Here is a 13,704-nt window from a genome sequence, read left to right on the forward strand (position 1 = left end):
GGTGCTGGGGGGTTTGGGGGAGCCCAGGAACAGATCGTGACGAGTGAGAACGAGCGGGGGTTTGATGTAAAGGGCGGAGCCATTCGTTTCGGAAAGGGACGCATGCGGAGCATCGCACGGGGACGCCTGCTTGGGGAGGAGGTGCAGGGAGCTGGGTTTGGGGTTTGAGTTGACGTCAAGCTGCTGAGGGGACGGGCAAAGAGAGTGGGGGGGCGGGGGTGGGGGTGGGCTGTAGCCGGAGCGGCGGGGGGGAGGGGACGGGCCGGGAGGCACGGATTCGGGGCTGGGAGCGACGGGACGCATACCCGGAGGTGCTCGGGCGTAGAAATGCTGGTGAGGGAGTGAGAAGGACGAGCAAGAGGAGGAGGAAGAGGAGGAGGAAGAGGGGTAAGGGGGAGGCGGCCTCTCCTCCTCGGGGGAGGGTAAGGCGTAACAGGACTCCGACCAATTGGAAGATGCATCATCTGAGCTGCAATGATAAAAATATGAAGGTTTCATGGGGAAGTGAGTCTCCAGAGGCTGAACAGTGATCAACACGTGAGTTTCTGAGGAGAAGAGGGAGGTGCAGGTTGGTTCCATCGTGAGGGAGGAGATCAGGGGAGGTGTGGTGTCGGGGGGGAGGAGAGGAAAAGTCTCAGGGGTGAAAAGAAAAGACACGAGAACCTCTGGAGTTCAAATCACAACAAAGAAGTAGAACAGAGAAGTCACCTCATCCAGTGCAGGGCCTTGCGACAATGGACCGTGAAGCTGCTAATGAAGCTCGGACTATCGGCAAAAACAAAATACAGATATGAAACATGCACATGCAGCGATGAACCATTCCTGCTGAACTGGGGATGAACTGGTTCCCGACTTCTTCTACGTTTTCATGACAGAGAATCAGCCTGAAGAGAACGAGATCTTCACTCGAGCTCGAAATCGACTCTGAGCGACTCGACACGTTCAAGGAGGAGGAATCATCAGAAGAAGAAACATCAGAAACTTAAAGAGCGATCACAGAGTTTGAAATGACATGCTTCATCCCAGACGGGGGGGGGGGGGGGGGGGGTCCACACAGAGGTGACGAGGTGAGAGGATGAGTATTTCATGGAGGGGGGGGGGGGGGGGCAGCAACAGACAAAGTCATTCGGCGTTCTGGCGTCAGGCTGCAGCAGCGCACGTGGCGAGGGGGGGGGGAGAGCAGCAGCGGGTGAGAGGCGTGTGTGAGAGACGTGGGGGGGGGGGGGGGGGGGGTGAAACAGGAGGATGAGGCACAACAGCCTTACCTGGCTCGGTCACTGCTAGTGGGAGGAGGGGTGGGGGCGGGGGAGACGCAGAGCTCCCCATGGTGCTCGGGGCTGAGCGGGTCGGTGGGCGGGTGGGGGGGCAGCACGCCCGGTGGCGTGGAGGCGCTTTTACGAGCGGACGACGAGCCCCTGCGCGAGACCCAACTGGTATCCATCACCCTGACTCCCATGCTGCAGGGGGACAGAGATGCAGAGGGAGGGGGGGGGGGCGTGAGGTTGAGTGGGTCGAGGGGGGGGGGGGGGGGGAACCCAGCGTCGGGGCTGAAAGAGGATCGGCCTCCCTTGTCATCTACACCAGCACTGACCCTGGATCACCCTCTAGCCTCACTGGGATGCACCTGTACAGGCCTGATCTGCTCAGGAGCCTCAACAGGAAACAGTTCTAATCAGAATTAACCACGTGTGAGCGGGGGGGGGCAGATCACAACCTGGAGTAACTGTGAGATCAGAGCGGATCGGATGAGATGGACCAGAACACGTGAAACAGTTCGACACCAGAGGGACATGAGATCAATCCCCCTCTTATGAGGCTACAACCAGCAGCTGATTAGCTTAGCTTAGCATGAACACTGGTCCAAAGAAGAGTTAATCAACCAATCAGCATCTCGGAAAGTCACATGGTTGGTTTCATGGTGCCGGATGTGACTTTGGTTCTGGTGCTGGAAGGTGAAATCTCCTTTGGACAGAGCCAGACTAACTGTTTCTACCGGTTTCCAGGCTTTTACCCCCCCCCCCCCCCCTCCCCTCCCTTTTCTAACTGTCCCTTTATTGTGACGGGACAAACAGGAAGTAGCTGAACTATGCAGTCGGCCAAGACGCAGCAACAAGAGGCTTCTGTGTTCACCGGCTCAACGAGTCCGTCCGCCGCCAGAAACTGAGAAGATGCTTCTTATGTAAACACAGAGAGAAAGAGCTGCTTTGTTCATGTCTCCCAAGTGTCCACTCCACTCTGTCACACACAGACACACACACACACACACACACACACACACACACACACTGCTCCTGTCAACGTGCAGCGGAGACAGATGATGAGGTGACTGATGATGGAGGAGGAGGAACCACATACTGTACCTTTGTATCTTCCTGATGCTGCAGTGTTAGAACAGAGACAAGCACAGTGAGGACAGAGATCATGGAGTCTCGTCAACAGCATCGTTATCAGAGCTAAGCAGCCACTTGGGTCGGATCGACTTGTGAGACGAGAGCAGAGAGGGAGGAGCAGCAGAGGGACGGGGACGGGGACAGGGGGGGGGGGGGGGGGGGCACACGCTGAGAGCGAGCTGTGGCGTGAAACCAAACCCACAGAGTAAAAAGGATTGTTCCATTTAGTCTTAATTAGGTCAAACTCTCCCTAATGGATTCCAGAGAATGTCCCACAGATCCAGGACACATGTGGGACAGACAGGAACATTTCATTTACATGTAAACTCCACAGACATGAAGGAATCATCACTGTGGTGTCAACAGGAGAAAGTTGATCTTCTGATGTTCCCTCTCTAAAATGACACAAAGCCTAAAATCACGTTCATGTTAGTGAAGTATAAGTTTATGGTTAAATTGTTGAATATCAAACCTCAAATACATTTATTTGTCACATCAAAGGTTTGATAAGATCTTAGGACATGTTGACGATACATAGATAAGGTACAAAGAAGATTGTCCCGTGATATCAGCTTAGCATTCGGCCTCCAAAAAAACATTTTCATTCATTTTCTAAATCTGAAATGTGTTCCACAGCCAGAGTCTGGTCGTGAGGAGCTGGCTGTTGGAAGTCGAGCTCCATCGATCGGACCCAGCAGCACTCGTCTGGGTCTCATCAGCCGGGCCACTCGTGGTTCCTGAGCTGCAGACGGCTCAGACCACTCAGGGGTCTAATGAGAGCTGGGGGGGGGGGGGGGGGGGGGGTATTAAAGCCTCAAAGAGAAGAGACACAGAGAAAAGGAGAAAGGGACTAACGGCTAATCCTCCTCCATCAGATTCCTCATTTCACAGACTACATGTCATCTGACTCTTTCCTGACCTTGGTCTTCTCTGTTTCCCTGTTTACACCCAGACGTGGGGGGGGCATGAAGCCACTCGGGGGGGGGGGGGGGGGGGGGGGGGGGGGGGGGGGGGAGGTGTCCCAGAGAGAGACGCCACTTCCTGTCTGCTGTGAATCTGAGCTGCTCCCTGAGCTCACCTCTCACATGAAACCTGCATCATCAGAGGGGAACTCTTCTTCTGCCTCACATGACCCACAACCCTCTGCTGCTGCACGTCCCTCACGTCAAAACCAAAACATCAGCTGCTCCACAAACAACTGTGACACAACTGTGGGAAATTGAGGGGTTAAGTATTTTTGAAAGTAAATTAAAAAGCTAAATACCCAAGAGGAGAATCGTACCCGTCTTTCTTGTAGAACTCCAGCATCATGTTGTCCGTGGCCACGCTGAGCGGCCGCCGGCTCTGCTCGTTCTGCCGGCGCTCCATCTGGTCCAGGTCCGGAGACGGCATCAGGCTGTAGTTGGCGTTGTGGTTGGTGTGGACTGGGCTCCCGTAGTTCCCGGTGACGTTGAACTCGATTTCTAAGAAGGAGAATCAGCACCAGTGTTTGAGATTAGTGTCTCAAATGAAACGCACACGTCTGATTCCTCTGGTGAACTGGTTCTCTCCTCACCTCCGGGGTAGAACCAGTCGGCGTGCTGGATCACCGGCTCGATGATGCCCACGATCTGCAGGGACACTGTCGTCATCATCTCCGTGATGTTCCTGCAGCAGACGAGGGACACAGGACACAGGAGACACACACTTCAGTTTTTATGACTGAGAAAAGTCAGCGTCTGGATCTGGAGGATTTATGCTCGGGCTGCAGTTAAGACATTTTCACGAGGCTGCAGACGAGAGGAGATTAAAACCATTTCAGGAATGTGGCCTATTGAAAATACTAATTAAAAGTCAGAGAGGGATAAAGAGTCAGAGATTTACACAGAGACACAAAGAGAGCTTCACCCTCCTCAGAATGGACTCGTGGAACTTTGAGAATCACGACATCTTCTTGAGATATCGTTTTCAAAAGAGTCAGATGGAAATCCTGACAAGCTGAAAACAGAATGTCTCCGTGTCGCAGGCACAGACACACAAGAAGGATGTTTGTGATGTGAAGTTGTCGTGTGTCCTACCCGTCGTTGTGCGTCCACAGCAGGTTCGGTCCGAGGACTATCGCGATGTTTCCGGGTGTCATCTTGTTGTCATCCTGGTACTCGGTCAGTTTGTAGAGAAACTTGATCAAGTACCTGTAAGACAACAGACACATGGATTAGAACACTTATAACTTCAACATGAAGCCGACACTGATCTGTTCAAAGTGTCTGAGGATTAACATGACCTTGACCTTTGACCTCAAAGGAGACAACATGTCCACAAGAATAGGATGGACGGACAAGCTGGGTGTCATCGGCGCAGAGGAATAAAAACCCTTGTTGATTCAGGTGAACTTTCCTTCCTCAAGTATAAATATATATATATATAGATAAACAGTGATCAGCTTGGAACAGAACAGTTTGCTCTCATCGTGTCCTCGTGACCAATCGGAGCTGAATCACATGATTCCAGTGAACAGCTCAGAGACAGAACCGGGCCACTGGGTTTCTGTGGCTCTGTGGACGCAGCTGAGCAGAATGACTCATCGTGGGCCCGACCACAGCTGAGTGAACATCCGGCGGCTCGAGGACAGATCGTCTGGACGGGTCCGACAGGTCTCCTCAGAGGACGGCTCTGACTCTCTGAGAGGAAAAACACACCCTGTTTGTGCGATTCCATGATGACACTGACGAGGGCTGCAGTGTCTCGCTCTTCTTCTTCGTTCCTCTTCCTCATCAGGCCCCCCCTCGTTTCTTTCCTCTGGACCCCCCCCCCAGCACTGGTTCACATAAAGGTCAACTGATTGAAGCTAAGACGGATTTATTCAGATTTGAGGAAGCAAACAGAGACTAAGAAGAATCCATGACTGAAGAGCCAAAGATTCTCTTTCAGTGTTTTTTTGTGATATGAGGTTAATTCAACCGCTGCAGCAAACAGACATTCACTAAGCAATGACTTTATGAAATAATGAAAAAGGTCATAAACTTATAGACATGCCTCAGTGAGTTTTTTAAATGTTTTAAGTTCATTAAACACCAAAAAATGCTTCAATCATTCTTAATGTCTAGATTTATATAAATAACCCAAAACAGAGGTAAAGTAGTGTGAATGTGGATTTTTCATATTAAACACTATTCATAATAAATGATCATGTTTCTTCATATCTTCTGGGGAAGTGAATAATCAACTGTTTGGTTTAAAGCTTATTTTCAATTATTACAACAGTAACTGCAGTTTGACGTTAAAGTATTAATATGAGTGATTATAGTTTCTACAATTCACTGACTGCAGCTGAAACAGTGAAGACAAATGATTTGAGATGAACTGGATGATTTGATGTCAGGAGGGAAACATGGAAACAGTGACTCACTTGAAGTTGTTGTTGTTGGCGGGGGGGAGTTTCTCACAGGCGCTGAGAAGAGCCTGAAGCCTCGTGTCCTGATCTTGAATGCTGCAGAAAGACAGAGGAGACAGAGAGAGAGGGGGGGGGTTGTAAATAAATAAAGCTAAAGACAAAGTTTGAACAACAACATGAACCTGAACAGATCCTCACATCGAGGCCTGGATCCAGTCGTTGTAGAGTTCAAAGGTCATCAGAGGCTCAGGCAGCTCCCGCAGGTACGACTTCAGGGCCCCTGCAGAGGTCAACAGGAAACCGTGATAAACATGAATATATATATATATATATAATATATAATATATAATATATAATATATAATACAGATGTGTCAGCAGGAGCTCCTCAGGCTCATTTTCAGATTCACTTAAAAACCACACAACTGGGAGATGTAATTGTTTTGAACCCATCAGGAGGAAAACAGTAAGTCCCATTACTAAACCAGTCAGTCGTCAGTGTTTACTGGAGCATGTGCAGGAAGACAAATGAATCCCAGTCGTGGCCACATCCCTCCCAGTCGATCCTGTGTTCAACTGAGTTAGTTCCAACTGGAAATCTAATTTGTGAGCCCGTCCCACTGGGGGGGGGGACGTGCTGGCGTCCATCTTCCATTCAGCCTCTGTTATAACCAGTTGGCTCTTCTCTGCAGACTCATCAAACCAGAGGAGCCGGCTGTGGTTTCAAGATAATTCTTGGTATCTAATGTGTTTAGCACCGATCGCACACACGACATGCCAGTAAATACACAGACTGACGTGCACGTAGACACACACACAGACACACACACACACACACACACACACACACACACACACAGAATGACAGCAGCTGTCTCCCAGTGAAGGAAACCCTGACTTGGTTTTGTTTGTATTCCATCCCACGAGTCTCTGGGGGAATCGAACCCAGCCGACCAGAGAGAGGAGACGGGCCAGTCATCAGTCGCCGGAAATTACACCTCCACCCACAAGTTCTGCAGTGTGTGTGTGTGTGTGTGGGGGGGGGGGGGGGAAATCATTTCTCTATATTGTTGTGATAGAGGAGGTGGGTCTCACACTGAGCAGTTTATTAGGAACACCCACACACCTGTTTATTCTGTCAGGGGGCAGCAGTGCAGAAACAGTTGCTTTGAGGCCTCAGTGACCTTGACCTTTGACCTTTGACAAACAAATTACTCACTACAACTTCATCCTCAGGTCAAAGTCATCCATCGTACCACATTTGAAGAAATTCCCTACTTTTAGTTTGGTTTATAAATTTCCGTTGTAAATTTCAAGCACATATTCTGAAGCTACAAATATGAAAAGATGTTATATCGGAGAACTCAGGTTTTCATCTGACAGAGACTTGATTCAGCAGCACAGGCTCACATTCCCATTGAGGAGCTCAGGTGTTGTGTTGTGTTGTGTTGTGTTGTGTGGCGCTCACCAGCGATGGCGTGTGGGTCTGCGGAGTACTCCTGCACGTCCAACACGCCGCAGTCCAGAGACGCCTTCAGCTTCTTCAGTTTGGAGGCGGAGGGGGCGATTCGGAACAAACCCTGAGACACAGCGTGAGGACGAGTCAGACGAAGTAAAAACCACCACGTAGAAATACCACATTCAAATACTACTGAGGTAAAAATACTCTTAATAGGAAGAAAGTGTGTTTCTTTTAACTTCGGGATTCAATTACTCTCAACGTCCAAATTCCACTAGATTAACTGGATTGAATTTACTTTACATCCAATTAAAAAAAAAAGCATTTCTCTGTGGATATTGTAAAACATCAGATTATAAAGAAAATAACCTCTTTCATAAGCTTAGTTTTGATTTGTTAATGGAAATCATTTTGAATTGGGTCCAGTGAAGCTCCCATGTCTCACCATCACACACTAATTAAAAAGTCAAAGTCAAAATGTAACTGTAGCATTGACCTCATTAGATACAGTTTGCCCTTTAGTTATTAGTGTGTGTGTGTGTGTGTGTGTGTGTGTGTGTGTGTGTGTGTGTGTGTGTGTGTGAGTCTGACCTCCTCCTGCATGCCACACTCCAGCAGCATAGTGACACAGGCCTCGATGGGGAAGGCAATATCTCTCCCGCTGAGCGCTAAGTGCTGCTCTAATGGTTTCCCAAAGCACGGCTTCTCCACCCAGGTCTCTGTCAAACACACACACACAGACACACACACAGACACACACAGAGTTACACTCATAAACATGCACAGCGGCATATTAGCAGCTCTAGCAGAGAATCTATTTCCTGGGTGACAGATGTGTGTCATGTGTGAAGTGGATCCACTGAACATGAACACAGCTTCTTCTGGCTCCGTGGAAAAGATACCGGTTGTTTGAAATCGGTTGGGGGTAAGAAAGTCAAGCCCTTATGGATAATGTGAGGAGATTCAGTTCAGATCTGAGAGCAGCTATGGATATAACCCTGCTCAGAGTCACAAACCAGACTCCTGTGTGTGTGTGTTTATGTGTGTGTGTGTGTGTGTGTGTGTGTGTGTGTGTCTTCGACTCACCCTGATGAGCTTTGATCTGCGGCAGGACACTCTGAAGCAGCTCTAATGACTTCCTGTGGTACTCGGCCTGGACTTCTATCAGCTACACACAGAGACGGAGAGAGAGAGAGAGAGAGAGATGTGAGGAAGATGAAGATGAAGAAGAGGAGGAGTATTTCTTTGCCTCCCTCATGTCGCCGGCTGCAGAGACGCTGCACTTACTGTCTGGAAGTAGCTTGCATAGTCAATTTCTTTGGCCACAAAACTGTACATGTCTGCCGATAACTGATCCTGGAGGCAGAAGAGTAGAAACACATGAGACAGAAACATATACTCGTTTATGAAACATTAAAAATCCTTAATGAGTTTAATGAGGAGCTGCAGGGAGATGTGCTGTTCACACTGTTCAGCTGAGACAGGATTCATCGGTCTCGTAAGAAGTCAGAAACATAAAGCTTGAACTTTATGAAAACTATTTAGTAAAAAGTCTCTACCCGACTCTGATCTGACCCTATATCTAATCTTTTGATTTGATTCGAGGTGTGAGGTGAAGACTGACTCGACAGATCTCCATGCGGTTGGCTGCCTCCTCCATCTCCTCCCGGTGGTGGTCGGCCTTCCCTCCGGTCGGCTGCAGGTTGCTGGACAGTCCTGACGACTTGGTGGACTGGTAATACCTGGAAACACAACATCGTGTAGAGTCACAACAACTCGAGCTGAAGACAAATGCAACAATCCACGATTCTTATTTCATATTTCTGATAAAAAAAACTACGTGAATATGTAAACACACATTGTAAACATGTAGCGGAGCAGAAGCAAAAAGGACCTGAAAACCGATCTACTCTCTCATCTGACTCTCTCTCTTCTGACTCTCTCTCTTCTGACTCTCTCTCCTCTGATTCTCTCTCCTCTGACTCTCTCTCATCTGACTCTCTCTCTTCTGACTCTCTCTCCTCTGATTCTCTCTCCTCTGACTCTCTCTCATCTGACTCTCTCTCCTCTGATTCTCTCTCCTCTGATTCTCTCTCTCCTCTGACTCTCTCTCCTCTGATTCTCTCTCCTCTGATTCTCTCTCCTCTGACTCTCTCTCCTCTGATTCTCTCTCTCCTCTGACTCTCTCTCCTCTGATTCTCTCTCCTCTGATTCTCTCTCCTCTGACTCTCTCTCCTCTGATTCTCTCTCTCCTCTGACTCTCTCTCTCCTCTGATTTTCTCTCTCCTCTGACTCTCTCTCCTCTGACTCTCTCTCCTCTGACTCTCTCTCCTCTGACTCTCTCTCTCCTCTGACTCTCTCTCCTCTGATTCTCTCTCTCCTCTGACTCTCTCTCCTCTGACTCTCTCTCCTCTGATTTTCTCTCTCCTCTGACTCTCTCTCCTCTGACTCTCTCTCCTCTGACTCTCTCTCTCCTCTGACTCTCTCTCCTCTGACTCGCTCTCTCCTCTGACTCTCTCTCCTCTGACTCTCTCTCATCTGACTCTCTCTCCTCTGATTCTCTCTCCTCTGATTCTCTCTCCTCTGACTCTCTCTCCTCTGATTCTCTCTCTCCTCTGACTCTCTCTCCTCTGACTCTCTCTCCTCTGACTCTCTCTCCTCTGACTCTCTCTCTCCTCTGACTCTCTCTCCTCTGATTCTCTCTCTCCTCTGACTCTCTCTCCTCTGACTCTCTCTCCTCTGACTCTCTCTCCTCTGACTCTCTCTCTCCTCTGATTTTCTCTCTCCTCTGACTCTCTCTCCTCTGACTCTCTCTCCTCTGACTCTCTCTCTCTCCTCTGACTCTCTCTCCTCTGATTCTCTCTCTCCTCTGACTCTCTCTCCTCTGACTCTCTCTCCTCTGACTCTCTCTCTCCTCTGATTTTCTCTCTCCTCTGACTCTCTCTCCTCTGACTCTCTCTCCTCTGACTCTCTCTCTCCTCTGACTCTCTCTCCTCTGACTCGCTCTCTCCTCTGACTCTCTCTCCTCTGACTCTCTCTCATCTGACTCTCTCTCCTCTGATTCTCTCTCCTCTGATTCTCTCTCCTCTGATTCTCTCTCCTCTGACTCTCTCTCCTCTGATTCTCTCTCTCCTCTGACTCTCTCTCCTCTGACTCTCTCTCCTCTGACTCCTCTCTCTCCTCTGATTTTCTCTCTCCTCTGACTCTCTCTCCTCTGACTCTCTCTCCTCTGACTCTCTCTCCTCTGACTCTCTCTCCTCTGACTCTCTCTCTCTCCTCTGACTCTCTCTCCTCTGACTCTCTCTCTCCTCTGATTTTCTCTCTCCTCTGACTCTCTCTCCTCTGACTCTCTCTCCTCTGACTCTCTCTCCTCTGACTCTCTCTCTCCTCTGACTCTCTCTCCCTGATTCTCTCTCTCCTCTGACTCTCTCTCCTCTGACTCTCTCTCCTCTGACTCTCTCTCTCTCCTCTGATTCTCTCTCCTCTGACTCTCTCTCCTCTGACTCTCTCTCCTCTGACTCTCTCTCCTCTGACTCTCTCTCTCCTCTGACTCTCTCTCCTCTGACTCTCTCTCCTCTGACTCTCTCTCATCTGATTCTCTCTCCTCTGATTCTCTCTCCTCTGACTCTCTCTCCTCTGATTCTCTCTCTCCTCTGACTCTCTCTCCTCTGACTCTCTCTCCTCTGACTCTCTCTCTCCCCTGACTCTCTCTCCTCTGACTCTCTCTCCTCTGACTCTCTCTCCTCTGACTCTCTCTCCTCTGACTCTCTCTCTCCCCTGACTCTCTCTCCTCTGATTCTCTCTCCTCTGACTCTCTCCTCTGACTCTCTCTCGTCTGACTCTCTCTCCTCTGACTCTCTCTCCTCTGACTCTCTCTCCTCTGATTCTCTCTCCTCTGACTCTCTCTCCTCTGACTCTCTCTCCTCTGACTCTCTCTCCTCTGACTCTCTCTCTCCTCTGACTCTCTCTCCTCTGACTCTCTCTCCTCTGACTCTCTCTCCTCTGATTCTCTCTCTCCTCTGACTCTCTCTCCTCTGACTCTCTCTCCTCTGACTCTCTCTCCTCTGACTCTCTCTCCTCTGACTCTCTCTCTCCTCTGACTCTCTCTCCTCTGACTCTCTCTCCTCTGACTCTCTCTCCTCTGACTCTCTCTCCTCTGATTCTCTCTCTCCTCTGACTCTCTCTCCTCTGACTCTCTCTCCTCTGACTCTCTCTCTCTCCTCTGATTCTCTCTCCTCTGACTCTCTCTCCTCTGACTCTCTCTCCTCTGACTCTCTCTCCTCTGACTCTCTCTCTCCTCTGACTCTCTCTCCTCTGACTCTCTCTCCTCTGACTCTCTCTCATCTGACTCTCTCTCCTCTGATTCTCTCTCCTCTGATTCTCTCTCCTCTGACTCTCTCTCCTCTGATTCTCTCTCTCCTCTGACTCTCTCTCCTCTGACTCTCTCTCCTCTGACTCTCTCTCCTCTGACTCTCTCTCTCCTCTGACTCTCTCTCCTCTGATTCTCTCTCTCCTCTGACTCTCTCTCCTCTGACTCTCTCTCCTCTGACTCCTCTCTCTCCTCTGATTTTCTCTCTCCTCTGACTCTCTCTCCTCTGACTCTCTCTCTCCTCTGACTCTCTCTCCTCTGACTCTCTCTCTCCTCTGATTTTCTCTCTCCTCTGACTCTCTCTCCTCTGACTCTCTCTCCTCTGACTCTCTCTCCTCTGACTCTCTCTCTCCTCTGACTCTCTCTCCTCTGATTCTCTCTCTCCTCTGACTCTCTCTCCTCTGACTCTCTCTCCTCTGACTCTCTCTCTCCTCTGATTCTCTCTCCTCTGACTCTCTCTCCTCTGACTCTCTCTCCTCTGACTCTCTCTCCTCTGACTCTCTCTCCTCTGACTCTCTCTCTCCTCTGACTCTCTCTCCTCTGACTCTCTCTCCTCTGACTCTCTCTCCTCTGACTCTCTCTCATCTGACTCTCTCTCCTCTGATTCTCTCTCCTCTGATTCTCTCTCCTCTGACTCTCTCTCCTCTGATTCTCTCTCTCCTCTGACTCTCTCTCCTCTGACTCTCTCTCCTCTGACTCTCTCTCTCCCCTGACTCTCTCTCCTCTGACTCTCTCTCCTCTGACTCTCTCTCCTCTGACTCTCTCTCCTCTGACTCTCTCTCTCCCCTGACTCTCTCTCCTCTGACTCTCTCTCCTCTGACTCTCTCTCCTCTGACTCTCTCTCATCTGACTCTCTCTCCTCTGATTCTCTCTCCTCTGATTCTCTCTCCTCTGACTCTCTCTCCTCTGATTCTCTCTCTCCTCTGACTCTCTCTCCTCTGACTCTCTCTCCTCTGACTCTCTCTCCTCTGACTCTCTCTCTCCCCTGACTCTTTCTCCTCTGACTCTCTCTCCTCTGACTCTCTCTCCTCTGATTCTCTCTCCTCTGACTCTCTCTCCTCTGACTCTCTCTCCTCTGATTCTCTCTCCTCTGACTCTCTCCTCTGACTCTCTCTCGTCTGACTCTCTCTCCTCTGACTCTCTCTCCTCTGACTCTCTCTCCTCTGACTCTCTCTCCTCTGACTCTCTCTCTCCTCTGACTCTCTCTCCTCTGATTCTCTCTCTCCTCTGACTCTCTCTCATCTGACTCTCTCTCCTCTGACTCTCTCTCTCCTCTGATTTTCTCTCTCCTCTGACTCTCTCTCCTCTGACTCTCTCTCCTCTGACTCTCTCTCTCTCCTCTGACTCTCTCTCCTCTGATTCTCTCTCTCCTCTGACTCTCTCTCCTCTGACTCTCTCTCCTCTGACTCTCTCTCTCCTCTGATTTTCTCTCTCCTCTGACTCTCTCTCCTCTGACTCTCTCTCCTCTGACTCTCTCTCTCCTCTGACTCTCTCTCCTCTGACTCGCTCTCTCCTCTGACTCTCTCTCCTCTGACTCTCTCTCATCTGACTCTCTCTCCTCTGATTCTCTCTCCTCTGATTCTCTCTCCTCTGATTCTCTCTCCTCTGACTCTCTCTCCTCTGATTCTCTCTCTCCTCTGACTCTCTCTCCTCTGACTCTCTCTCCTCTGACTCTCTCTCTCCTCTGATTTTCTCTCTCCTCTGACTCTCTCTCCTCTGACTCTCTCTCCTCTGACTCTCTCTCCTCTGACTCTCTCTCTCCTCTGACTCTCTCTCCTCTGACTCTCTCTCTCCTCTGATTTTCTCTCTCCTCTGACTCTCTCTCCTCTGACTCTCTCTCCTCTGACTCTCTCTCCTCTGACTCTCTCTCTCCTCTGACTCTCTCTCCTCTGATTCTCTCTCTCCTCTGACTCTCTCTCCTCTGACTCTCTCTCCTCTGACTCTCTCTCTCCTCTGATTCTCTCTCCTCTGACTCTCTCTCCTCTGACTCTCTCTCCTCTGACTCTCTCTCCTCTGACTCTCTCTCCTCTGACTCTCTCTCTCCTCTGACTCTCTCTCCTCTGACTCTCTCTCCTCTGACTCTCTCTCATCTGACTCTCTCTCCTCTGATTCTC

General features: G+C 49.9%; 1 protein-coding gene across 1 annotated transcript in view; it reads right to left on the reverse strand.

The window, feature by feature from the left end:
- Positions 1-13,704, reverse strand: part of LOC128427367 (rho GTPase-activating protein 44-like) — a 44,225-nt gene that overhangs the window by 3,311 nt on the left and 27,210 nt on the right. The window contains 13 exon segments of the mRNA XM_053414471.1: positions 1-469; positions 1,266-1,457; positions 2,361-2,378; positions 3,673-3,853; positions 3,946-4,037; positions 4,448-4,561; positions 5,779-5,859; positions 5,962-6,043; positions 7,231-7,342; positions 7,813-7,940; positions 8,308-8,389; positions 8,509-8,577; positions 8,846-8,963. Of these exon segments, the coding sequence (XP_053270446.1) occupies positions 1-469; positions 1,266-1,457; positions 2,361-2,378; positions 3,673-3,853; positions 3,946-4,037; positions 4,448-4,561; positions 5,779-5,859; positions 5,962-6,043; positions 7,231-7,342; positions 7,813-7,940; positions 8,308-8,389; positions 8,509-8,577; positions 8,846-8,963 (1,738 nt within the window).

The sequence above is a fragment of the Pleuronectes platessa genome, chromosome 21 (genome assembly GCF_947347685.1).
Source record: "Pleuronectes platessa chromosome 21, fPlePla1.1, whole genome shotgun sequence".
Classification (NCBI taxonomy): domain Eukaryota; kingdom Metazoa; phylum Chordata; class Actinopteri; order Pleuronectiformes; family Pleuronectidae; genus Pleuronectes; species Pleuronectes platessa.